This window comes from Heptranchias perlo, chromosome 9, assembly GCF_035084215.1.
Source record: "Heptranchias perlo isolate sHepPer1 chromosome 9, sHepPer1.hap1, whole genome shotgun sequence".
Classification (NCBI taxonomy): Eukaryota; Metazoa; Chordata; class Chondrichthyes; order Hexanchiformes; family Hexanchidae; genus Heptranchias; species Heptranchias perlo.
In genome coordinates, this window is record NC_090333.1 from 82,600,977 (window position 1) to 82,628,335 (window position 27,359).

At 53.1% G+C, this 27,359-nt stretch overlaps 1 protein-coding gene across 1 annotated transcript in view; it reads right to left on the bottom strand.

Moving 5' to 3' along the window:
* Positions 1–27,359, bottom strand: part of LOC137325567 (nucleus accumbens-associated protein 1-like) — a 78,212-nt gene that overhangs the window by 24,107 nt on the left and 26,746 nt on the right. The window contains exons 2-5 of the mRNA XM_067990821.1: positions 18,532–19,347; positions 12,681–12,854; positions 12,096–12,201; positions 9,021–9,118 (exon numbers count right to left, since the gene is read on the bottom strand). Of these exons, the coding sequence (XP_067846922.1) occupies positions 9,021–9,118; positions 12,096–12,201; positions 12,681–12,854; positions 18,532–19,324 (1,171 nt within the window). The 5' untranslated portion in view covers positions 19,325–19,347. The remainder of the gene's footprint in view (positions 1–9,020; positions 9,119–12,095; positions 12,202–12,680; positions 12,855–18,531; positions 19,348–27,359) is intronic.

The following is a 27,359-nucleotide window of genomic DNA, read 5'->3' on the forward strand; positions in this document are numbered from 1 at the left end:
GACACAGGGAAACCCTCAACACAAACCGGACCCCACGACACAGGGAAACCCTCGACACAAACCGGACCCCAGGACACAGGGAAACCCTCGACACAAACCGGACCCCTCGACACAAACCGGACCCCACGACACACCGAAACCCTCGACACAAACCGGACCACACGACACACCGAAACCCTCGACACAAACCGGACCCCACGACACAGGGAAACCCTCGACACAAACCGGACCCCAGGACACAGGGAAACCCTCGACACAAACCGGACCCCACGACACAGGGAAACCCTCGACACAAACCGGACCCCACGACACAGGGAAACCCTCGACACAAACCGGACCCCACGACACAGGGAAACCCTCGACACAAACCGGACCCCACGACACAGGGAAACCCTCGACACAAACCGGACCCCACGACACAGGGAAACCCTCGACACAAACCGGACCCCACGACACAGGGAAACCCTCGACACAAACCGGACCCCACGACACAGGGAAACCCTCGACACAAACCGGACCCCACGACACACCGAAACCCTCGACACAAACCGGACCCCAGGACACACCGAAACCCTCGACACAAACCGGACCCCACGACACAGGGAAACCCTCGACACAAACCGGACCCCACGACACACCGAAACCCTCGACACAAACCGGACCCCACGACACGGGGAAACCCTCGACACAAACCGGACCCCACGACACACCGAAACCCTCGACACAAACCGGACCCCACGACACAGGGAAACCCTCGACACAAACCGGACCCCACGACACAGGGAAACCCTCGACACAAACCGGACCCCACGACACACCGAAACCCTCGACACAAACCGGACCCCACGACACAGGGAAACCCTCGACACAAACCGGACCCCACGACACACCGAAACCCTCGACACAAACCGGACCCCACGACACACCGAAACCCTCGACACAAACCGGACCCCACGACACGGGGAAACCCTCGACACAAACCGGACCCCACGACACAGGGAGACCCTCGACACAAACCGGACCCACGACACACCGAAACCCTCGACACAAACCGGACCCCACGACACACCGAAACCCTCGACACAAACCGGACCCCACGACACAGGGAAACCCTCGACACAAACCGGACCCCACGACACAGGGAAACCCTCGACACAAACCGGACCCCACGACACAGGGAAACCCTCGACACAAACCGGACCCCACGACACAGGGAAACCCTCGACACAAACCGGACCCCTCGACACACCGAAACCCTCGACACAAACCGGACCCCACGACACAGGGAAACCCTCGACACAAACCGGACCCCACGACACAGGGAAACCCTCGACACAAACCAGACCCCACGACACACCGAAACCCTCGACACAAACCGGACCCCAGGACACACCGAAACCCTCGAAACAAACCGGACCCCTCGACACAGGGAAACCCTCGACACAAACCGGACCCCACGACACAGGGAAACCCTCGACACAAACCGGACCCCACGACACACCGAAACCCTCGACACAAACCGGACCCCACGACACAGGGAAACCCTCGACACAAACCGGACCCCACGACACAGGGAAACCCTCGACACAAACCGGACCCCACGACACACCGAAACCCTCGACACAAACCGGACCCCACGACACAGGGAAACCCTCGACACAAACCGGACCCCACGACACAGGGAAACCCTCGACACAAACCGTACCCCTCGACACAGGGAAACCCTCGACACAAACCGGACCCCACGACACACCGAAACCCTCGACACAAACCGGACCCCACGACACACCGAAACCCTCGACACAAACCGGACCCCAGGACACAGGGAAACCCTCGACACAAACCGGACCCCACGACACAGGGAAACCCTCGACACAAACCGGACCCCACGACACACCGAAACCCTCGACACAAACCGGACCCCACGAGACAGGGAAACCCTCGACACAAACCGGACCCCACGACACAGGGAAACCCTCGACACAAACCGGACCCCACGACACAGGGTAACCCTCGACACAAACCGGACCCCACGACACACCGAAACCCTCGACACAAACCGGACCCCACGACACAGGGAAACCCTCGACACAAACCGGACCCCACGACACAGGGAAACCCTCGACACAAACCGGACCCCACGACACACCGAAACCCTCGACACAAACCGGACCCCACGACACACCGAAACCCTCGACACAAACCGGACCCCACGACACACCGAAACCCTCGACACAAACCGGACCCCACGACACAGGGAAACCCTCGACACAAACCGGACCCCACGACACACCGAAACCCTCGACACAAACCGGACCCCACGACACACCGAAACCCTCGACACAAACCGGACCCCACGACACGGGGAAACCCTCGACACAAACCGGACCCCACGACACACCGAAACCCTCGACACAAACCGGACCCCACGACACAGGGAAACCCTCGACACAAACCGGACCCCACGACACAGGGAAACCCTCGACACAAACCGGACCCCACGACACAGGGAAACCCTCGACACAAACCGGACCCCACGACACAGGGAAACCCTCGACACAAACCGGACCCCACGACACACCGAAACCCTCGACACAAACCGGACCCCACGACACAGGGAAACCCTCGACACAAACCGGACCCCACGACACACCGAAACCCTCGACACAAACCGGACCCCACGACACAGGGAAACCCTCGACACAAACCGGACCCCACGACACAGGGAAACCCTCGACACAAACCGGACCCCACGACACAGGGAAACCCTCGACACAAACCGGACCCCACGACACAGGGAAACCCTCGACACAAACCGGACCCCTCGACACGGGGAAACCCTCGACACAAACCGGACCCCACGACACACCGAAACCCTCGATACAAACCGGACCCCACGACACAGGGAAACCCTCGACACAAACCGGACCCCACGACACGGGGAAACCCTCGACACAAACCGGACCCCACGACACAGGGAAACCCTCGACACAAACCGGACCCCACGACACACCGAAACCCTCGACACAAACCGGACCCCACGACACACCGAAACCCTCGACACAAACCGGACCCCACGACACACCGAAACCCTCGACACAAACCGGACCCCACGACACAGGGAAACCCTCGACACAAACCGGACCCCACGACACAGGGAAACCCTCGACACAAACCGGACCCCACGACACACCGAAACCCTCGACACAAACCGGACCCCTCGACACACCGAAACCCTCGACACAAACCGGACCCCACGACACAGGGAAACCCTCGACACAAACCGGACCCCACGACACAGGGAAACCCTCGACACAAACCGGACCCCACGACACAGGGAAACCCTCGACACAAACCGGACCCCTCGACACAGGGAAACTCTCGACACAAACCGGACCCCACGACACAGGGAAACCCTCGACACAAACCGGACCCCACGACACAGGGAAACCCTCGACACAAACCGGACCCCTCGACACAGGGAAACTCTCGACACAAACCGGACCCCACGACACAGGGAAACCCTCGACACAAACCGGACCCCACGACACAGGGAAACCCTCGACACAAACCGGACCCCACGACACACCGAAACCCTCGACACAAACCGGACCCCACGACACAGGGAAACCCTCGACACAAACCGGACCCCACGACACAGGGAAACCCTCGACACAAACCGGACCCCTCGACACAGGGAAACTCTCGACACAAACCGGACCCCACGACACAGGGAAACCCTCGACACAAACCGGACCCCACGACACAGGGAAACCCTCGACACAAACCGGACCCCACGACACACCGAAACCCTCGACACAAACCGGACCCCACGACACAGGGAAACCCTCGACACAAACCGGACCCCACGACACACCGAAACCCTCGACACAAACCGGACCCCACGACACAGGGAGACCCTCGACACAAACCGGACCCCACGACACGGGGAAACCCTCGACACAAACCGGACCCCACGACACACCGAAACCCTCGACACAAACCGGACCCCACGACACAGGGAAACCCTCGACACAAACCGGACCCCACGACACAGGGAAACCCTCGACACAAACCGGACCCCACGACACACCGAAACCCTCGACACAAACCGGACCCCACGACACAGGGAAACCCTCGACACAAACCGGACCCCACGACACACCGAAACCCTCGACACAAACCGGACCCCACGACACACCGAAACCCTCGACACAAACCGGACCCCACGACACAGGGAAACCCTCGACACAAACCGGACCCCACGACACAGGGAAACCCTCGACACAAACCGGACCCCACGACACACCGAAACCCTCGACACAAACCGGACCCCACGACACAGGGAAACCCTCGACACAAACCGGACCCCACGACACACCGAAACCCTCGACACAAACTGGACCCCACGACACAGGGAAACCCTCGACACAAACCGGACCCCACGACACACCGAAACCCTCGACACAAACTGGACCCCACGACACAGGGAAACTCTCGACACAAACCGGACCCCACGACACAGGGAAACCCTCGACACAAACCGGACCCCAGGACACAGGGAAACCCTCGACACAAACCGGACCACACGACACACCGAAACCCTCGACACAAACCGGACCCCACGACACACCGAAACCCTCGACACAAACCGGACCCCACGACACAGGGAAACCCTCGACACAAACCGGACCCCTCGACACACCGAAACCCTCGACACAAACCGGACCCCACGACACAGGGAAACCCTCGACACAAACCGGACCCCACGACACAGGGAGACCCTCGACACAAACCGGACCCCAGGACACACCGAAACCCTCGACACAAACCGGACCCCACGACACAGGGAAACCCTCGACACAAACCGGACCCCACGACACGGGGAAACCCTCGACACAAACCGGACCCCACGACACACCGAAACCCTCGACACAAACCGGACCCCACGACACAGGGAAACCCTCGACACAAACCGGACCCCACGACACAGGGAAACCCTCGACACAAACCGGACCCCAGGACACACCGAAACCCTCGACACAAACCGGACCCCACGACACAGGGAAACCCTCGACACAAACCGGACCCCACGACACGGGGAAACCCTCGACACAAACCGGACCCCACGACACACCGAAACCCTCGACACAAACCGGACCCCACGACACACCGAAACCCTCGACACAAACCGGACCCCACGACACGGGGAAACCCTCGACACAAACCGGACCCCAGGACACAGGGAAACCCTCGACACAAACCGGACCCCACGACACGGGGAAACCCTCGACACAAACCGGACCCCACGACACGGGGAAACCCTCGACACAAACCGGACCCCACGACACAGGGAAACCCTCGACACAAACCGGACCCCACGACACGGGGAAACCCTCGACACAAACCGGACCCCACGACACAGGGAAACCCTCGACACAAACCGGACCCCACGACACAGGGAAACCCTCGACACAAACCGGACCCCTCGACACACCGAAACCCTCGACACAAAGCGGACCCCTCGACACAGGGAAACCCTCGACACAAACCGGACCCCACGACACAGGGAAACCCTCGACACAAACCGGACCCCTCGACACAGGGAAACCCTCGACACAAACCGGACCCCTCGACACACCGAAACCCTCGACACAAACCGGACCCCACGACACAGGGAAACCCTCGACACAAACCGGACCCCACGACACAGGGAAACCCTCGACACAAACCGGACCCCACGACACAGGGAAACCCTCGACACAAACCGGACCCCACGACACAGGGAGACCCTCGACACAAACCGGACCCCACGACACAGGGAAACCCTCGACACAAACCGGACCCCTCGACACAGGGAAACCCTCGACACAAACCGGACCCCACGACACAGGGAAACCCTCGACACAAACCGGACCCCACGACACACCGAAACCCTCGACACAAACCGGACCCCACGACACAGGGAAACCCTTGACACAAACCGGACCCCACGACACAGGGAGACCCAAGACACAAACCGGACCCCACGACACAGGGAAACCCTCGACACAAACCGGACCCCTCGACACAGGGAAACCCTCGACACAAACCGGACCCCACGACACAGGGAAACCCTCGACACAAACCGGACCCCACGACACAGGGAAACCCTCGACACAAACCGGACCCCACGACACAGGGAAACCCTCGACACAAACCGGACCCCACGACACAGGGAAACCCTCGACACAAACCGGACCCCACGACACAGGGAAACCCTCGACATAAACGGGACCCCACGACACACCGAAACCCTCGACACAAACCGGACCCCACGACACACCGAAACCCTCGACACAAACCGGACCCCTCGACACACCGAAACCCTCGACACAAACCGGACCCCACGACACACCGAAACCCTCGACACAAACCGGACCCCACGACACACCGAAACCCTCGACACAAACCGGACCCCACGACACAGGGAAACCCTCGACACAAACCGGACCCCACGACACAGGGAAACCCTCGACACAAACCGGACCCCACGACACAGGGAAACCCTCGACACAAACCGGACCCCACGACACACCGAAACCCTCGACACAAACCGGACCCCACGACACAGGGAAACCCTCGACACAAACCGGACCCCACGACACAGGGAAACCCTCGACACAAACCGGACCCCACGACACACCGAAACCCTCGACACAAACCGGACCCCACGACACGGGGAAACCCTCGACACAAACCGGACCCCACGACACAGGGAAACCCTCGACACAAACCGGACCCCACGACACAGGGAAACCCTCGACACAAACCGGACCCCACGACACACCGAAACCCTCGACACAAACCGGACCCCACGACACGGGGAAACCCTCGACACAAACCGGACCCCTCGACACAGGGAAACCCTCGACACAAACCGGACCCCTCGACACAGGGAAACCCTCGACACAAACCGGACCCCACGACACACCGAAACCTTCTGCTAAAAGATCTCCTTCAGGCTAATTTGACCACGGGCTATTTGACCGCAGCCAACCCGAACTGTACCCTAATCCGACACTTCTACATGTGCACTTTCACTGGACAGGAATTGTGGTCAGGGACCAGGAATCTGGGATTAAGACAAGGGGATCGGGCTCGGGAGACGGGGGCGGGACACGCGGGTCGGGTGGACCACCTGACGGGGGGACCGGGAGCCGCGTACCTGTGGTCGGGGACCGAGGATCAGGGGCTCGGGGCACTAACAATCACTTGGGCAAGCGAGGTATCAGGGGGTGACTGGGGGCTCTCGGATCAGGGAGGGAAGGATAGAAGTACTAAAATTAATTTCAAGTTTCTCTTTCAGGAGCTCCCGTGCGAGATTGCGGCTGCCAGGTTTAGCCATTGCCACTCCCCAGGGGTGAAATACCTCCCCCCATTACCTGTAGTGCGTAGTGCATTTGATGTCGTCTTCATGGATTTTAGCAAGGCTTTTGACAAGGTTCCACATGGCAGACTGGTCAAAGAAGTGAAGGCCCATGGGAGTCAAGGGCAAGTGGCAAGTTGGATCCAAAATTAGTTCAGTGGCAGGAAGCAAAGGGTCATGGTCGACGGGTGTTTTTGCGACTGGAAGGCTGTTTCCAGTGGGCTTCTGCAAGCTCAGTCTTTGGTCCCTTGCTTTTTGTGACACACATTCATGATTTAGAGTTAAATGTAGGGGCTTGATTAAGAAGTTTACAGATTTTACAAAAATTGGCCGTGTGGTTGATAATGAGGAGGAAAGCTGTAGACTGCAGGAAGATATCAATGGACTGGTCAGGTGGGCAGAAAAGTGGCAAATGGAATTCAATCTGGAGAAGTGTGAGGTAATGTATTTGGGGAGAGCAAACAAGGCAAGAGAATACACAATAAATGGGAGGATACTGAAAGGTGTAGAGGAAGAGAGGGACCTTGGAGTGCATGTCCACAGATCCCTAAAAGCAGCAGGGCAGGTAGATAAGGTGGTTAAGAAGGCATACGGGATACTTTCCTTTATTAGCCGAGGCACAGGATATAAGAGCAGGGAGGTTATGCTAGAACTGTTTAAAACACTAGTTAGGCCACAGCTTGAGTACTGTGTACTGTTCTGGTCACCACATTACAGGAAAGATGTGATTGCACTAGAGAGGGTACAGAGGAGGTTTACGAGGATGTTGCCAGGACTGGAGAATTTTAGCTATGAGGAAAGATTGGATAGGCTGGGGTTGTTTTCTTTGGAGCAAAGGAGGCTGAGGGGAGATTTAATTGAGGTATATAAAATTATGAGGGGACTAGATAGAGTGGACAGGAAGGATCTATTTGCCTGAGCAGAGAGGTCAATGACCAGGGGGCATAGATTTAAAGTAATTGGTAGAAGGATTAGAGGGGAGCTGAGGAGAAATGTTTTCACCGAGGGTGGTGGAGGTCTGGAACTCACTGCCTGAAAGGGTGGCGGAGGCAGAAACCCTCAACTCATTTAATAAGTACTTGGATGTGCACTTGAAGTGCCGTAACCTACAGGGCTACGGACCAAGAGCTGGAACGTGGGATTAAGCTGGATGGCTCTTTTTCGGCTGGCACAGACACAAAGGGCCGAATGGCCTCCTTCTGTGTTGTAACTTTCTATGATTTCTATCACCCCTCCCTCACTAAGTGACACTGTCTCCCTATCCTGCTCCCCCCAACCAGGCATCGAATTTAAACCACCTGTCCTCACATCCACAGCCTGGCCCCTCCCGACCTCTCCGATCTCCTCCTCACATCACATCCTGCACCCTCCTTCCTCCCACTCCTGCCTCCTGTGCATCCTCCTCTCCAGACCACCAGGTGGTGTCGCGGCCCCTTCCTTCCCTAAACCCTCTCCGCCCCTTTACCTCTCCGCCCCTCCACTGCAACCCCTCCCCTCCCCGCCCCTCCATCCATTCAAAGGCTCAGCCCCCATTCCCCTCGAGCTCCGTTTTCTAACATTAACAGCGCTCTAGGAACACACTGTTGTCGCTGCTCTCCAGGTGCACGCGTACCTTTGATGGCGTTGAGAATCCGACTATCCAGCGGTTTCCGACTGGGATCACAGAGTGAGGAACGGATTCCAGTGCCACAGCTGTTAGCCAGAGTATTCCTGTTGGGACCAGATGAATAACCAGTCAAATCGAGGGGGGGGGGGGGGGGGGGGGGGAAGAAACCCATAGACACACCGACATCAAATTCAAGCGAGGTTGTTGTCCATTGCAACTGAGAATATCTCTGAGCAGTTTTCTGTTACGAAGCAGCTTTCAATCGTAGACTTGACCAAGGCCAGACTGACCAGTATGGCTCGATTTTACCAACTTAAAATACTGCCAGACAACAGACAACTTGCTGCCTCCTGAACTGCAGGCAGTGCCACATCCTACAGGGGCCTGAGCAGTTGTGGGAGTGCTTAGAGTGTCATAGATTGCAGGGTCTGGTGGGTCATTCCTGGCAGTGGCCACTCAATCTGAATCAACGCTCGAGTCTGCGAGGTGCCTGTGTGTTTGTCGTGGTGGAGATAAGGACCTGGGCTGAACGTGGGAAATGGGAGGAGAATTTTTCATACATCACCCAAATAATTAATCTGAGATCTGGATGAAGGGAATTTCCCCAGACTGACTGAAGAGACGTGGGAGAGGGAATTCACCTGCCAGCGAATATCAGCAGGTGAATTCCCTCTCCCACACACCACACTGATGAGGAAGGTGGTTGCCCAGGGTCCCTCTGCCCACGACTGGGCTCCAGACCGCAGAAACCCCCCTTCCTGGGTCACACATCCCTCCCAACTCCCAGGCTGTCCTTTACCCACTATTCTGGATGTCATGCATTCCTGCCACCCCCCCTTCCTGAGCTGTTCACCACCCCCGCCCCCCCCCCCCCCCCCCGTGCAAAGATTTCCTTCCCTTTGACCCTCTCGTCCACTCAAAGAAAGTGAGGTTGAAAAGCACAAGGAAGGATCGAATGGTTACCAAGTACAATTTGTCCTCGGACAGGCCGAATCCAGCCACCCCCGGCGCGGCCCGACCCCCCCCCCCCCCCCACCCTGGCGCGGCCCGGCCCGACCACGGCACCCCCCCCCCCCCCCCCCAACCACGGCCCCCACCACCCCGGCGCAGCGCGGCACGGCCCGACCCCCCGCGTGCGGCCCCACCCCCCCCCGGCGCGGCGCGGCCCCACCCCCGGCGCGGCTCGGCACAGCCCCACCCCCCCACGGCGCGGCCCGGGTCCAGCTGAGGAACCTGGTCACACGCCCAATGTGTAATTACACACGTACCCTTGATACCATTTGTGGCAAAAATTGGAATTTCTGGCTTTAGCGTTACGTCGCAGCTGCAAAGGAGGGTTGTCCGCTTAGTTCGACACAAAAAGGAAGGCAGGAGACAGCCTGACTCCTCCGGTACTGCTCCCAAACTGAACTGTGGGGCAGCGTGAGGACAGCCTGAGCCTCCCTCAGGCCTCTTCCTAATGAAGGATTTTGGACCTTGTTGGTGCTTGCTCTGATGGAGGACTCAGTGAGGTCTGTGGAGCAGACACTGTCCGGGCAACCCTCGCCCGGGAACCACGAGATGGATAAAGGAATGGACCTGAAACCATGGATTAGCAGGGTGAAAACTGGATAAAAGAGCATGATTGTTTAAAAGTATGAACCGCGAATGAAGGACGGCTCAGGTGCAGTCAATCACTATCGAAACAAAATTACAGGTGGACTAATTTGGGATCGAGAGCCCAGCAAGGAATGGAGCCATCGTATTGAAACACCAATGGAGCAAAGGACACGAGGAACTTGGCCAAAATCAGAGAGAAGGCTGGATCTTCTTTCCTGCCGTGGAAGAGAGAACGTGTTTCAGACTAACTGCTGGCCTGCTGTTTTCTTCAAGGACAAATCTTCTGAACTCGCTGTTCTTTCGAAGGACACTGACTGCTGACAACGAGAGATCAGCGGAGAATAACAAGGACAGCTGAGAGAGAGAGAGAGAGAGAGAGAGAGAGAGAGAGAGAGAGAGAAAGAAAGAAAGAAAGAAAGAAAGAAAGAAAGAAAGAAAGAAAGAACGAAAGAAAAAGGGAGAGGGAGAGAGAGAAAAAAAAACAGCAAGCTGTTCTCCCAGTAGAAGAAAGAAGCTGTAAAAACACCTGCTCACAATGGTTTCTAGGAGATTACGAGTAGCAGTCAAAGAATAAGTCAGTGATGAAACATTGACCCCCCCCGTCCCCTCCCGAAACAGAGGAACTGATCACCCCGAGTTTCTAGTTACACTCCCCGGATAAGGTTGTGCGGCATCTTCATCTGGAAAACGGTCGTGTCTTAATGTCAATAAAATTACTTCGAAAAGCGTTTAAAACCATTTCAAGGTGTTTCAGTCTCTCGGTTGATTCTTCCCTTTCGCACCCTAAAGAGTTTACAAAAAAATACCCTCCGGTGTGCGAAGAGGACGAGCCTCCACTGCTGAGATTGGGAACTCGGTACGTGGGGAAAGGGGGGGGGGGTGCTACAGACTCACGTCCTGCCACGCTAATACTCCTCTTAACTGCCGAGACGCCCCAAAACCGGCTAATTTTAAAATTCATACTTTGTACGGTGGGGTCGCCAACCCTCCTGGAGTCTCCGGGAATTGAAGATTAATCTCCAGGACACTGCTAGGAGCAAAAAACCCAGGAGAGAAATCACAGCGGGCTTTAAAAAATTGTGTTTTTAAAAAAATTTTCTTTGAACACTTTAATAAATTAGTTATAAAAATGTTGGAGATGGGGGGGGGCGGGGGAATAAGCTGTTTCACCAACAGTTGAGATTAATCCAATTGGTTAACAAAAAGAGTCTGTTCGCTTTCCAATTGGCCGCGGGAAGGCAATGCGCCTGGAGGATGGACCAATGGTGAGAGTGTGTGGGCGGTTCGAGGTGGGAGGTCACGTGATGAAACCTCCAGGAAATCACCCAACCAGAGCTGGCGACCCCTATTGTACAGACACAAACGTTTTTCTGGAGAAGCTGTCACTTCAGTAGGTGTTTTTGCAGCAGCCGCACCCGCCGCCCTGTCCCTGGGACCAGCGAACGCCACACGTCACACACCGGCCGACACCAGCACACTTACCGGTCAAAAAAGGCAGCCAGCAGCCTCCGGAGCAGCACTTTGTGTCTTGTCCCCGCGCAGATGTGGCAGTTCATCAGCTGAGCTCGTGTTATGTACACACTAGTACCTGCAGGTTCAACATACCATCAAGAAACAGTCAGCCAGCAGTGTATTTATAACACTATGCATTGTGACGTACCCCCTCCCTTCTCCCTTCCTCTCCTGAACGGCCTGTTGGGGTACAGTCCCCACATGGTAAAGCAGTCCCGCGCTGCCATTCGTAGACAATTCGGGACGGCCAGCATCGGCAGACTATTCAACTGCAGGGGAGAATTACCCTGTTCTCACTCAACGTGCAGGTATTCGCACTTTCCAGTTGGGGTCCCCTCCCGGGGCGCAAACGGCCGGACCCGGCCCCCTCCCGGGGCGCAAACGGCCGGACCCGGCCCCCTCCCGGGGCGCAAACGGCCGGACCCGGCCCCCTCCCGGGGCGCAAACGGCCGGACCCGGCCCCCTCCCGGGGCTCAAACGGCCAGACCCGTATCCCACTGTGAGCCTTTGATTGTCACGGGCTGATGGAGAGTGTCGTTGGGAGTTGCTGCTCACCTGTCACCAGCTCGAGCTTTTCCGACGGGTCCCCCTCCACGTACAGCTTGGGGTGGCAGCGGTGCCCGATCTGATTGATGAGGTCAGCGGGCAGCACTGCCAGGTCGTGGCGGATTCTCATCCTGGAACGGCCATCGATGTGATCAGGCAGGGCCTCCACCCTCTCTGGGGTTGCTGCAAAGGAGAAACAAAGGTCTTCAATGAAGAACGAGGCACAGCAGGTGACGAACAGCCCACAACTAGTGGTGGGACCCATCTCACCCAGCAGCTACAGACATCTCATTGAAATCTGTTCAGCTTCCATACACACCCCATGGAGGCAATCAGCAACAATACCGTCTCTTTAAGAAAGCCCACGTTATGGGGAATGTAGACATGTTTTAACATATTAACACAAAACAAAGACAGAACAGATTATGTAGCAATTATAGTTAAACCACATCTGGAAGTCAGAACTGGTTTGACCCGTGTGCTGCCAGATCTTCTCTTTTGATCACAATAACACCCCAGGACAAAGGCTATAGCTCGGGAACAGCATTGATAGGATGCAAAGGTTGGCGAAGGATGAAACCGTAGGCAATGTAGCAGGATACGGACCAGGATATGAGGCCTCTATCGTCGTGTGTTCAACGACCCACCAGCAATGAAACACCCAATAGAGGTAACCTCAGCAAGGATTAGACAACGGAAGCTTGTTTTTAGAACAATATAAAGGACAGATACGAAGCAAAATTCAGTAGGAACATTAGGCTACCTTCAAGGCAAGGTACCATGAACGGCTTTGGACAGGCATCGCTCCCGATTCCCGGGAAGGTCTTTACACGGAAATCGCTAGGATGTAGGACCGCGTGTACTGCTCTGTGTGAAGTCTTAAGATGAATGTTTTGAAACAATAATAAATGAGATGTTGCTAGTGTTACGAATCGGTTATTAAAAAAAGGATAACGGAATTATCCCAAGAGGTGATGGATTTACTCGTCACGACGATGGCTTCAGTCTGAGGAAGCAGTGAGACCAACAACGCCCTGAAACATTACTGGAATAACTATTGGCAGGAAAACACGGCAGAGAACAGGATGGAGTCTTCAGGATCGGGCTTTGCGTGGGGGAACTTTGCTCAAAGAATGAGGAAGATTCCTGGACATAAATATTCTTCCATTCTTTCTCCTTCATTCAACCTCCACATCCAAATAGGAAGGATCCCGAAGCTGGACAAACACGGCTGATGGGGCTTTTGGGACCTAAACCTTCAGGGCCAGCCTGGAGCACAGTCACAGTCACACTCAGTCATCGGCACTGGAGGGCGAGGCCCATCCAGCGCTGGAGGGAGAGGCCTGCTGGAAATAAACCCAGCCACTCAACTGGGCAGTAACCGTTGAGGAATGGGTTTCCTCAAAGTCTTGTTTAACCCACAATTGACCGACTAAGGTACGTCCAATCCAGGCTGATACTCCCAGTGCAGTACGAGGGAGTGCTGCACTGTCGGAGGTGCTGTCTTTCGGATGAGACGTTAAACCGAGGCCCTGTCTGTCCTCTCAGGCGGATGTAAAAGATCCCATGGCACTATTTCGAAGAACAGCAGGGGAGTTCTCCCCGGTGTCCTGGTCAATATTTATTCCTCAAACAACATCAATAAAACAGATTATCTGGGTCATTTATCACATTGCTGTTTGTGGGATCTTGCTGTGCGCAAATTGGATGCCGCGTTTCCTACATTACAACATTGACTACACTTCAAAAGTACCTCATTGACTGTAAAGGGCTTTGGGGCATCCTGAGGTTGTGAAAGATACTGTAAAATGCAAGTCTTTCATTTTGTTTACATAACAGTCCGTGCGTTCTGTAGCGACCAGTGAGACTTCCGCTCAATGGAAGGATGTGTGTGGGTAGAACTCCTGATATCAGTGAATCTCCAAACAACTTAAAGCAGAAAGGAAGGAACCAAGAACTGCAGCATCCACATACTAAACATGACCAAGTGGCTCCATCATTAAAGCAAACAGCAAGATAACTAACGTTCAAGACTACACGAACTCAATAGGGTCAAAGGTTCATAAGAACATAAGAAATAGGAGCAGGAGAAGGCCATCCAGCCCCTCGAGCCTGCCCCGCTACTCAATCAGATCATGGCTGATCTTCTACCTAAACACCATTTTCCTGCACTCTCCCGATATCCCTTGATGCCTTTAATATCTAGAAATCTAGCGATCTCTGATTTGAATGTACTCAATGACTGAGCCTCCACAGCCCTCTGGGGTAGAGAATTCCAAAGATTCACCACCCTGAGTGAAGAAATTTCTCCTCATCTCAGTCCTAAATGGCCTACCCCTTATTCTGAGACTGTGACCCCTGGTTCTAGACTCCCCAGCCAGGGGAAACATCCTCCCTGCATCTACCCTGTCGAAGCCCTGTAAGAATCTTCTAAACTCTAGAGAACACAGGCCTATTCTGCTCAATCTCTCCTCATATGACAATCCCGCCATCCCAGGAATCAATCTGGTGAACCTTCATTGCACTCCCTCTATGGCAAGTATATCCTTTCTTAGGTAAGGAGACCAAAATTGTACACAATACTCCAGGTGCAGTCTCACCAAGGCCCTGTATAATTGCAGTAAGACATCTTTACTCCTGTACTCAAATCCTCTTGTAATAAAGGCCAACATACCATTTGCCTTCCTAACTGCTTGCTGCACCTGTATGTTAGCTCTCAGTGACTCATGTACAAGGACACCCAGGTCCCTTTGAACATCAACATTTCCCAATCTCTCACCATTTAAAAAAACTCTGCATTTCTGTTTTTCCTACCAAAGTGGATAACTTCACATTTTTCCACATTATATTCCATCTGCCATGTTCTTGCCCACTCACTTAGCCTGTCTATATCTCCTTGAAGCCTCTTTGCATCTTCCTCACAACTCACATTCCCACCTAGTTTTGTGTCATCAACAAACTTGGAAATATTACATTTGGTCCCCTCATCCAAATCATTGATATAGATTGTGAATAGCTGGGGCCCAAGCACTGATCCCTGCGGTACCCCACTAGTCACAGTCTGCTACCACGAAAAAGACCTGTTTATTCCTACTCTCTGTTTTCTGTCTGATAACCAATTCTCAATCCGTGCCAGTATATTACCCCCAATTCCATGTGCTCTAACTTTGTTCACCAACCTCCTGTGTGGGACCTTATCAAAAGCCACATCCATTGGTTCCCCTTTATCTATTCTACTAGTTACATCCTCAAAGAACTCCAATAGCTTTCTCAAACATGATTTCCCTTTCATGAAACCATGTTGACTCTGCCAAATCCTATTATTATTTTCTAAGTGTCCTGATATCACATCCTTTATAATAGATTCTAGCATTTTCCCCACTACTGATGTCAGGATAACAGGTCTGTCGTTCCCTGTTTTCTCTCTCCCTCCTTTTTTAAATAGTGAGGTTACATTTGCTACCCTCCAATCTGCAAGTATCATTCCAGAATCTATAGAATTTTGGAAGATGACAACCAATGCATCCACTATCTCTACAGCCACTTCTTTCAAAACTCCTAGGATGTAGATCATCCGGTCCTTGGGTTTTATTGACTTTCAGTCCCATGAATTTCTCTAGTACTATTTTTTTTTTACTAATAGTAATTTCTTTCAGTCCCTCATTCTCGCCAGACCCTTGGCTCTCTAGAATTCCTGGGGGGTTTATTGTGTCATCTTCCATGAAGACAGACACAAAGTATTTGTTTAATTTCTCTTATTCCCCTTTTACAGTCCGTTTTAATGTTTCTCGCTAGTTTACTCTCATTCTATTTTCATTTTCTTTATCAATTTCTTGGTCCTCCTTTGCTGAATTCTAAAATGCTCCCAATCCTCAGGCTTACAGCTTTTTCTGGCAACTTTATTTGCCTCTTTGATTTAATACTATCTGAGGTCAACTGCAATGACCCCCCTCCTCCCCCTTTATTGAGACCAGCTGATCTGAACCTGGCACCATATCAAAAGAAAGTTATAGCATCTTTCACAACCTCAGGGAGTCTCAAAGCACTTCACAGACAATGAAGTACCTTTTGAAGTGTAGTCACTGTTATAATGCAAAAAACACGGCCGCCAATTTGCGCACAGCAAGATCCCACAAATAGCAATGTGATAACGACCAGATAATCTGATTTAGTGATCTTGGTTGAGAGATAAATATTGTCCAAGACGCAAGGGGGGATCTGCCCTGGTCTTTTTCAAAATAGTGCAATTGGATCTTTTAAATCCACCTGAGGGCAGATAGGACCACGGTTTAATGTCTCATCTGAGAGAAGGCACCTCTGACAGCGCAGCGCTCCCTCAGCACTGACACTCCCACCGCGCAGCGCTCCCTCAGCACTGACCCTCCCACCGGGCAGCGCTCCCTCAGCACTGACCCTCCCACCGGGCAGCGCTCCCTCAGCACTGACCCTCCCACCGGGCAGCGCTCCCTCAGCACTGACCCTCCCACAGGGCAGCGCTCCCTCAGCACTGACCCTCCCACAGGGCAGCGCTCCCTCAGCACTGGCCCTCCCACCGGGCAGCGCTCCCTCAGCACTGGCCCTCCCACCGGGCAGCGCTCCCTCAGCACTGACCCTCCCACCGGGCAGCGCTCCCTCAGCACTGACCCTCCCACCGGGCAGCGCTCCCTCAGCACTGACCCTCCCACCGGGCAGCGCTCCCTCAGCACTGACCCTCCCACCGGGCAGCGCTCCCTCAGCACTGACCCTCCCACCGGGCAGCGCTCCCTCAGCACTGACCCTCCCACCGGGCAGCGCTCCCTCAGCACTGACCCTCCCACCGGGCAGCGCTCCCTCAGCACTGACCCTCCCACCGGGCAGCGCTCCCTCAGCACTGACCCTCCCACCGGGCAGCGCTCCCTCAGCACTGACCCTCCCACCGGGCAGCGCTCCCTCAGCACTGATCCTCCCACCGGGCAGCGCTCCCTCAGCACTGACCCTCCCACCGGGCAGCGCTCCCTCAGCACTGACCCTCCCACCGGGCAGCGCTCCCTCAGCACTGACCCTCCCACCGGGCAGCGCTCCCTCAGCACTGACCCTCCCACCGGGCAGCGCTCCCTCAGCACTGACCCTCCCACCGGGCAGCGCTCCCTCAGCACTGACCCTCCCACCGGGCAGCGCTCCCTCAGCACTGACCCTCCCACCGGGCAGCGCTCCCTCAGCACTGACCCTCCCACCGGGCAGCGCTCCCTCAGCACTGACCCTCCCACCGGGCAGCGCTCCCTCAGCACTGACCCTCCCACCGGGCAGCGCTCCCTCAGCACTGACCCTCCCACCGGGCAGCGCTCCCTCAGCACTGACCCTCCCACCGGGCAGCGCTCCCTCAGCACTGACCCTCCCACAGGGCAGCGCTCCCTCAGCACTGACCCTCCCACCGGGCAGCGCTCCCTCAGCACTGACCCTCCCACCGGGCAGCGCTCCCTCAGCACTGACCCTCCCACCGGGCAGCGCTCCCTCAGCACTGACCCTCCCACCGGGCAGCGCTCCCTCAGCACTGACCCTCCCACCGGGCAGCGCTCCCTCAGCACTGACCCTCCCACCGGGCAGCGCTCCCTCAGCACTGACCCTCCCACCGGGCAGCGCTCCCTCAGCACTGACCCTCCCACCGGGCAGCGCTCCCTCAGCACTGACCCTCCCACCGGGCAGCGCTCCCTCAGCACTGACCCTCCCACCGGGCAGCGCTCCCTCAGCACTGACCCTCCCACCGGGCAGCGCTCCCTCAGCACTGACCCTCCCACAGGGCAGCGCTCCCTCAGCACTGCCCTGGAGTACAGAGAGCCACTGTATCTCCTTGTTCCCACAGTCTTGGGGTGACTATTCTCACCTGTGTGCGGGACACCCATATTGTACATGCTGCACATCTGGACGTATTGCTCCTCTGTCATGTCCTCTAGTGCTTCCTCTTCCCCCTCCTCCTCCTCCTCGTTCTGGCAGGAGAAGGGGCTGTCGCTGGGGTGAAGGCTGCTGGCGCCGGGGCTGGCGATATCGGGGGGCAGGTTGGAAGGGCAGCCCTGCCCAATTGATCCCTCGTGCCCCAGCCGGGCTGACTTGGCGCTGCCCCCAGCGAGACCCTCCGCTGCTCGCCTGGCCCGGCCGGAGCCACAGTCACTCTGCTCCACTTTGACCCGGGACGCGAGCAGTGGGGGGAGGGGGAGCGGGACGGCGAGGGGGAGGGGCGCGGCTGGGCTCTGAGGCTCCCAGCCCGGGTCTTCAGCGCTCAGCCCCTGCGAGTCGCACCGTGGCGAGCTGACCTTGGACAGGAGCTCGGTTCCCCGCTCCACGATGCGCTGGATCTGCAGGAACCCGGCCGTGTACATCAACACAAATTGCTCGCCCGCCTTCATCGACAGCTTCCCCGTGTAGCAGAAGTTCAGAATGTTCTGGAAGCTCTGCGGCTGCACCGCCGCCGGCAGCTCGAAGGCAGACCGTCCCGTCCCGGCAAACAGGTCCCGGAAGTAGGAGCTGTTGGCGGCCAGCACCGCCCGGTGGGCCTTGAACGTCTGACCCTTCACCACGATGGAAGTGTCGCAGTACAGGCCCTGCAGGCGCTGCTCGTTCAGGCACTCCATCACCGTGTTCCCAAAGTTGGGAATCTCCAGCTGCAGGGTTTGAGCCATGGTCCGGAGCACAACTTCACAGTCTTAAAAAGGAAAGGGAGAAAGAAAAAACAAAATTAGCCCTCGCGACATGATGGCGCACTTACAGTGAATGGCGTAACCCCAACCAGCGCTCTCCATTATTCTATATATAAACCCCCCAAACCGCTCGATTAGATTCCAGCCTGTAACTCACTCCCGGGTATCTGTTATTCTATATATAAACCCCCCAAACCCCTCGATTAGATTCCAGCCTGTAACTCACTCCCGGGTATCTGTTATTCTATATATAAACCCCCCGAACCCCTCGATTAGATTCCAGCCTGTAACTCACTCCCGGGTATCTGTTATTCTATATATAAACCCCCCAAACCCCTCGATTAGATTCCAGTCTGTAACTCACTCCCGGGTATCTGTTATTCTATATATAAACCCCCCGAACCCCTCGATTAGATTCCAGCCTGTAACTCACTCCCGGGTATCTGTTATTCTATATATAAACCCCCCGAACCCCTCGATTAGATTCCAGCCTGTAACTCACTCCCGGGTATCTGTATCTTCTATATATAAACCCCCCCGAACCCCTCGATTAGATTCCAGCCTGTAACTCACTCCCGGGTATCTGTTATTCTATATATAAACCCTCCGAACCCCTCGATTAGATTCCAGCCTGTAACTCACTCCCGGGTATCTGTTATTCTATATATAAACCCCCCCCGAACCCCTCGATTAGATTCCAGCCTGTAACTCACTCCCGGATATCTGTTATTCTATATATAAACCCCCCCCGAACCCCTCGATTAGATTCCAGCCTGTAACTCACTCCCGGGTATCTGTTATTCTATATATAAACCCCCACCGAACCCCTCGATTAGATTCCAGCCTGTAACTCACTCCCAGGTATCTGTTATTCTATATATAAATAACATACCCAGTATGTAAAAAGCCCAAGAGAGGAAGCACTGCTGGATCTAGTAATGGGAAATAAACCAGAACAGATAAGAGAATTAAGTGTAGGGGAACGTCTAGACAATAGTGATCACAACATAATATGGTTTAAGATAAAGATTGGGAAGGACATAAGTAAGTCAAAGACCAAAGTAATAAATTGGAAAAAGGCTGATATTCAGGGAATGAGAATGGAACTAGGGAAAATAAACTGGAAAAATTTACTGATAAACGAAGAAATAGAACGGCAGTGGGAAATATTTAAAACGGTGATGAATAGAGTCCAGGAGAAAGATATGCCACTAAAAAGTAAGAACAAATTAGCCAGTAATGCTACACCATGGATGAATAAAGAAATAAAGGCAAAATTGAAACTAAAGAAAAAGGCATACACTAAGTACATAGGCAATAAAGGAGAGGATGACAAAAGGGAATACAAAAAGGTTAGGAAAGAAATTAAAAAACAATTAGGAAGGCAAAGAGAAACTATGAAGCAAATTATCAAGGAATATAAAAATAGTAAAGTATTCTACAGACACCTAAATTACAAAAGAAAAATCTGGATAGGGATAAGGCCACTAAGGGATACACACAATCAACTCACCGGTAATGACACCAGGGAGATTAACATGGTGGGTGTGACATTAGAAGCAGTGATCAAAAAAGGTATATAGACATTTTAGAAAGAGGGGAGATAATTGATAAACTAATCAAACTTAGAGAGGATAAAACCCCTGGTCTGGATGGATTGCATCTGCGCATTTTGAAAGAAGTTAGGGAAGAGATAGCAGAGGCACTATTACATATATATAAAAATTCATTAGAAAAGGGAATAGTGCCAGAGGACTGGTGGACAGCTGATGTGATTCCTATATTTAAAAACGTGAGTAGTTGCACAACACCAGGTTACAGTCCAACAGCTTTATTTGAAATCACAAGCTTTCGGAGCTTTGCTCCTTCGTCAGGTGAAGTGAAGAGATGCATATAGGCACAGCAAATATAGTCAGAGAACAATGCCTGGTGATTACAGATAATCTTTCTAACTGCCCTTTATCATACCTCGGCAGAGAGATAATCACAGCAATCAAAGGAGTGAATGGTGTTCAGACAGGTTAGTCAGGGAAACATTACATCCAAGAATACTGAGGTGGGGTCACAAGGGGTCAAATGTAGCAGATGCTGGGGTTTGTATTAAAAACAGATAACTTTTTTTGCCGGAAATCGCAGCAGGTCCGGCCGCATCTGTGTATGGAGAACAAGCCAACTACGACTTGAGTCTGGATGACTCTACGTCAGGTGGGGTTACATGTAGCATGACATGAACCCAAGATCCCGGTTGAGGCCGTCCTCATGGGTGCGGAACTTGGCTATCAATTTCTGCTCGACGATTTTGCGTTGTCGTGTGTCTCGAAGGCCGCCTTGGAGAACGCTTACCCGAAGATCGGTGGCTGAATGTCCTTGACTGCTGAAGTGTTCCCTGACTGGGAGGGAACCCTCCTGTCTGGCGATTGTTGCGCGGTGTCCGTTCATCCGTTGTCGCAGTGTCTGCATGGTCTCGCTGATGTACCATGCTCCAGGGCATCCTTTCCTGCAACGTATGAGGTAGACAATGTTGGCCGAGTCACATGTACCTGTACCTGGTGGGTGATGTCCTTTCGTGTGATGTATCTGTGTCGATGATCTGGCATGTCTTGCTGAGGTTGCCGTGGCAGGGTTGTGTGGTGTCGTGGTCGTTGTTCTCCTGAAAGCTGGGTAATTTGCTGCGAATGATGGTCTGTTTGAGGTTAGGTGGCTATACACCAGATACATCGACGACATTTTCTTCCTATGGACCTACGGCGAAGAATCACTGAAGAGACTACACAATAACATCAACAAGTTCCATCCCACCATCAAGCTCACCATGGACTACTCCTCAGAATCGGTTTCATTCTTGGACACACGTATCTCCATCAAAGACGGGCACCTCAGCACCTCACTCTGCCGCAAGCCCACAGACAACCTCACAATGCTCCACTTCTCCAGCTTCCACCCTAACCACGTCAAAGAGGCCATCCCCTATGGACAGGCCCTGCGAATACACAGGATCTGCTCAGACGAGGAGGAACGCGATGGGCACCTATAGACGCTGAAAGACGCCCTCGTAAGAACGGGATAGGACGCGCGGCTCGTCGATCAACAGTTCCGACGGGCCACAGCGAAAAATCGCATAGACCTCCTCAGAAGACAAACACGGGACACAACCAACAGAGTATTCTTCGTCGTCCAGTACTTCCCCAGAGCGGAGAAACTACGCCATGTTCTTCGCAGCCTCCAACATGGCATCGATGACGACGAACACCTCGCTAAGGCCATCCCCACGCCTCCACTACTTGCCTTCAAACAGCCACCTAACCTTAAACAGACCATCGTTCGCAGCAAATTACCCAGCTTTCAGGAGAACAGCGACCACGACACCACACAACCCTGCCACGGCAACCTCTGCAAGACATGCCAGATCATCGACACAGATACCACCATCACACAAGAGGACACCACCCACCAGGTACATGGTTCATACTCCTGTGACTCGGCCAACGTTGTCTACCTCATACGTTGCAGGAAAGGATGCCCGGGAGCATGGTACATTGGCGAGACCATGCAGACACTGCGACAACGGATTAACGGACACCGCGCAACAATTGCCAGACAGGAGGGTTCCCTCCCAGTCGGGGAACACTTCAGCAGTCAAGGACATTCAGCCTCCGATCTTCGGGTAAGCGTTCTCCAAGGCGGCCTTCGAGACACACGACAACGCAAAATCGTCGAGCAGAAATTGATAGCCAAGTTCCGCACCCATGAGGACGGCCTCAACCGGGATCTTGGGTTCATGTCATGCTACATGTAACCCCACCTGACGTAGAGTCATCCAGACTCAAGTCGGAGATGGCTTGTTCTCCATACACAAATGCGGCTGGACCTGCTGCGATTTCCAGCAAAAAAAAAGTTATCTGTTTTTAATACAAACCCCAGTGAGAATCCCTACGTGGTCAGTTTTCGGTAAAATATTAAAATGCCTACGTGGCAAAGAAGCAGAATGCAAAATGGTTAGAAAGGGTTAATTAGTTAGTAACTGAGATTGATACAGGTGGCCTGGCCCCCCTGCTGGGCCATATGTTTGCTTAGTCAGCAGGCCTGCATTGTCTTATCAATGATAGGTCTTTGATGTGATTCAAGGACTGGTCTGAATGTCTCCATGTTTATGGCAGATCAATATAGGTTAAGAGCTTAGCCAAAGTTGAAAGACATTCCAGGTTGGGAGATAAGGAACAGAAGGAACAGGGAAGAACATTCTAAGTTGGAAGGTGAGGAAGTATCCCCTTTGATGTCTAACAGCAACATGGTCAGCACATGGATTATCTATGATTGGCCGGAAATAATGTAACCCCGCATGGCAACCTGTGCCCGGCTTATGATTGGTGTTGACTCTTGTGTTAATGATGTTCCAACCCCTATTGATTTGTATAAAGGTATGAGTTTTTGTCTTTGTCTCCTTATTCTGTTAGAATCGTTCGGATTCTCTCAGGAATCTGAATTGAAGCTACAGACTAAGATCTGCTATTAAAGTTGTGTTGAACTTTACGGTGTACTCGAATCAGTTCTTGCTGAACCAGACTGAGGGGAAAGAATCCGGTTCGTCATTTGGTGGCCCGTACGGGGATCTTAACGGTCGTTCACCGAGAGTTCGCGGAGTAAGAGGCGGTTTGTCTTGGACACAGAGGACAGGAAGGGCGCGCCCGGTGTGAGTAAACTTTTCTTTACTATATCGGCTTTCCTAAATCTGTTAAGTCTGACGACGAATCGTCCAATCGCTAACACTCGTGTGGCGTCCTTACGAGATTCAGGTCAGTCTGGCGAATACACAGAAATAGCAGAAAGAGGTCAATGGTTAAATATCACTGAGGGTCAGTACAGGTACTGAGGGAATAACTTGTATGCGGTAGGTCAGTGATCGAACTAGAACTTCGGGTCAGTGATCAAAATTATCACTGAGAGTTAGAGTTTGAGTTCTTGGTAATTGGATATAAACCGGAATCTTGAGTCAGTGATTAAAAATCGCTGAGGATTAGGGTTCGAGTTCCTGGTGATTGGGTATAAACAGGAACTTCGAGTCCCTGGGAAGTGGGTATAAACAGGAATTGATTGCTTGTGCTGATCGACTAAGGGAGGAAGTGCCTGTCTCAACGCGCAGCCTTAGACCGGTTGTTAAGAGGGGAGATCCCCCACGCGAAGGTCAGGACCCTGAAGTGGGCGTAGAGACCAAAGGCACTTGGGATTGTGAGGCACAAGGAGTCAGGTCCATCCTTGAATTCTGTTCAAATACAGTTGTATTAATTAGTTGACCAAGAGTAAAGGAAAACGGGACATAGAATGGGTAGTTGTCTGGATACCTCTGCAGAACCAGGGAGTGCCTTACAGACTTTGTGTGAAAAATATCCGGACAAGGCAAAACAATTTAGACAATTGTCAGGCGGGTTGAATAAAAAACTGGGGAATGATCAATGGCCATTGGGAGGAATTAAAGACCTAGATACTGCCATAAAAGCACAGGAATTAATTTGGAAAAATAACGGAAATAAAGCAACCAAAGATTTAATTGCTTTATGGAGTACTGTCAAGAACTGAAAGAAGCTTCGCTATTAGCAAGTTGGCAGGATAATGCGTTGAAGTTAGGGATAGGACTCACTGAAGGAGGAGTGGTCAAGTCCGTAGAGGTCCTAAAAGGAGAATGTGCTCATGAAAAGTGCTCTAAAAAGAGGTCAGAAAAGACTTCGGGCGAGCCCAAAACGATTGAGAAAAGTGGATTATGTAATCCAATGATTGGCCTTGCCTTGGCTGGGGGAGACGATGATGATTTGGATGAGTGGAATTGTAGGTCCCGTGTAGCTCCCCAGGGTCCTAGTGCCCCTCCTGAGTACAGTAATATCTATTCTTCAGTGCCTACGGTACAGACTGTTCAAACCCCTGTGATAATGCCTCAAACTGTCTCCCCGGTTGCTTCCCGTACCAGAAGCAAAACTAGGGAATTATTGGCTCCAACGTTTAAATTCTCAGTCAGCCCACTTAGTTTAAGTCAGCAGAGAGATCAGAGATTGGACAGTCAGGGACTTAGAGACGCAGAAACTGAAGAGTCAGGAGACGACTTGCCATCACTAAACTTAGAACGTACTACTGAGACACTAGCTAGGTATGAGCCGACCCCTCGTCAGTTACCAATGAGGCCGATGCCTAATCCCACTTTTGACCCAAACCCAGCCAATGCTGGAGTAGCCGGCAACTCCCGAACGATAGATGTGTACTGTCCATGGAAACCTAACGAGATAATGGCCATTCTATCTGGGGTGCCGGATAGGAGAAAGTCACCGACCGCATTTATAGAATTCCTTAAGACTACCGTTTCTGTCTATAATGCAGAATCAAGGGACTTATGGTCGCTAATACAGCAAGTTTTAACCCATGCTGAACATACCAAATTCCTGGACCAATTGAATGTCCGGACTCATGTCGCATTGGTAGCACAGATACCAAACAATGATGTTGAGCGCCAGGAGCGTCTTTTGGGTGCCCTTAGTGCTATTCTACAAAAACCAATTGACATAACTAAGATCTTAGACACCAGGCCTAAAAAGGGAGAGGGAGCAGACGAATATTTGGAAAGATTCTCGGAAGTATACTGGAATCAATCAGGAGACACAGCGTACCGTGAGGGAAGAGACTCACCACAGTACTGCGCTATGCTACTGAACTGCCTACCGATTCCGGTTTCTCAAGCAATTAGGACTAATAATATGGACTGGTCAGAGAATACTTCCAGCCAGATGAATAGGGCAGTAAAATACTACTGGACGGATAATAAGCACCAGGAAGGTCAGGCCCAAGTTAGAGTTAAAACTGAGTATGTGGTGAAAAAGGAAGGGCCGAAACGCACCTCAGACAGAACAGGATATCAGATGGATTGAGGTATTGTGTTCCAGGATGGGTTGACGGAGAAGGGTATGCGTACGATACACACCCTAATGGACCAACCGCCCCTAACTATGACCCATCCTACGTTCCTCCGAGACGTAATTTTGAAGGGAGAAGAGGAGGAGGGAGACAAACAGGGTCAGATGCCTGTTTCAATTGTGGTCAGCTAGGCCACTGGATCAAGGAATGTCCCTCCCGTAGACAGGGAAGAGGGGGCCATATGCAAGGGCAGCGAAGGGGAGGTTGGCAAGGGAATCGAGGACGAGGAAGATATACGGACTTTTCCCAAAATAATCCGTTCCCCCAGTATTGACTAGCTAACCTTGTGGTAAACGGGATCCAGTCAGAGCAGGAGCCCGTTCTGTCACTGATGATTAAAGGAAACCCACATATATTCTTAGTAGACACCGGAGCAACCATGTCATCTGTCCGATCGGAGCTTAATCTCCCTGAGTCTGGGGAAAAACAGAGTCTGTCTGGTTTTCAGGGACAAGTGAGCCAATACCTGATATCTGAACCAGTGGAAGTACAATTTGGAAATGAGTCAGTGAAACACCAATTTGTAATTACAAGTGGACTAGACTGTAATCTCATGGCTCGAGACTTGCTATGTGCATTCCGCCTGAGCATTGAGTGCGGGGACGAAGGACTGACTGTGAAACCATGGGCCCCTAAAATGCAGTGTTATGTTTCCATCACCCCACAATGGTGGTCTCTAGACTTCGAAGATGAGGGTCCCCTTCATGTAACCTTGGCCTACGATATGAGTGGGAGAAATAAGGAATTGGAGGACTTTTACCGAAGCTATATAGGAACGGAATGGGAGGTTATTCGCCGGGCTATGGTTACAGGACCAGAAGGGAGAGCAGAGTATGTTGAGATCCCCTCAGAATTGTGGAAGGAAGCACCTGTTACAGGTTACATCACTCGGGGTGCTGCAAAAACAATGGGATGGAACCCAGGACCCTTTGAAATAAAGGGAGCCCCACATATCACCCGGGAGGTGAATTACCCGTACCATGCGAAAGATTTAGGACCCATGGTAAAACAGACAGTCGAACAAGCTGATCCAAATAATCGACAGAAACAGACCCTGTCATGC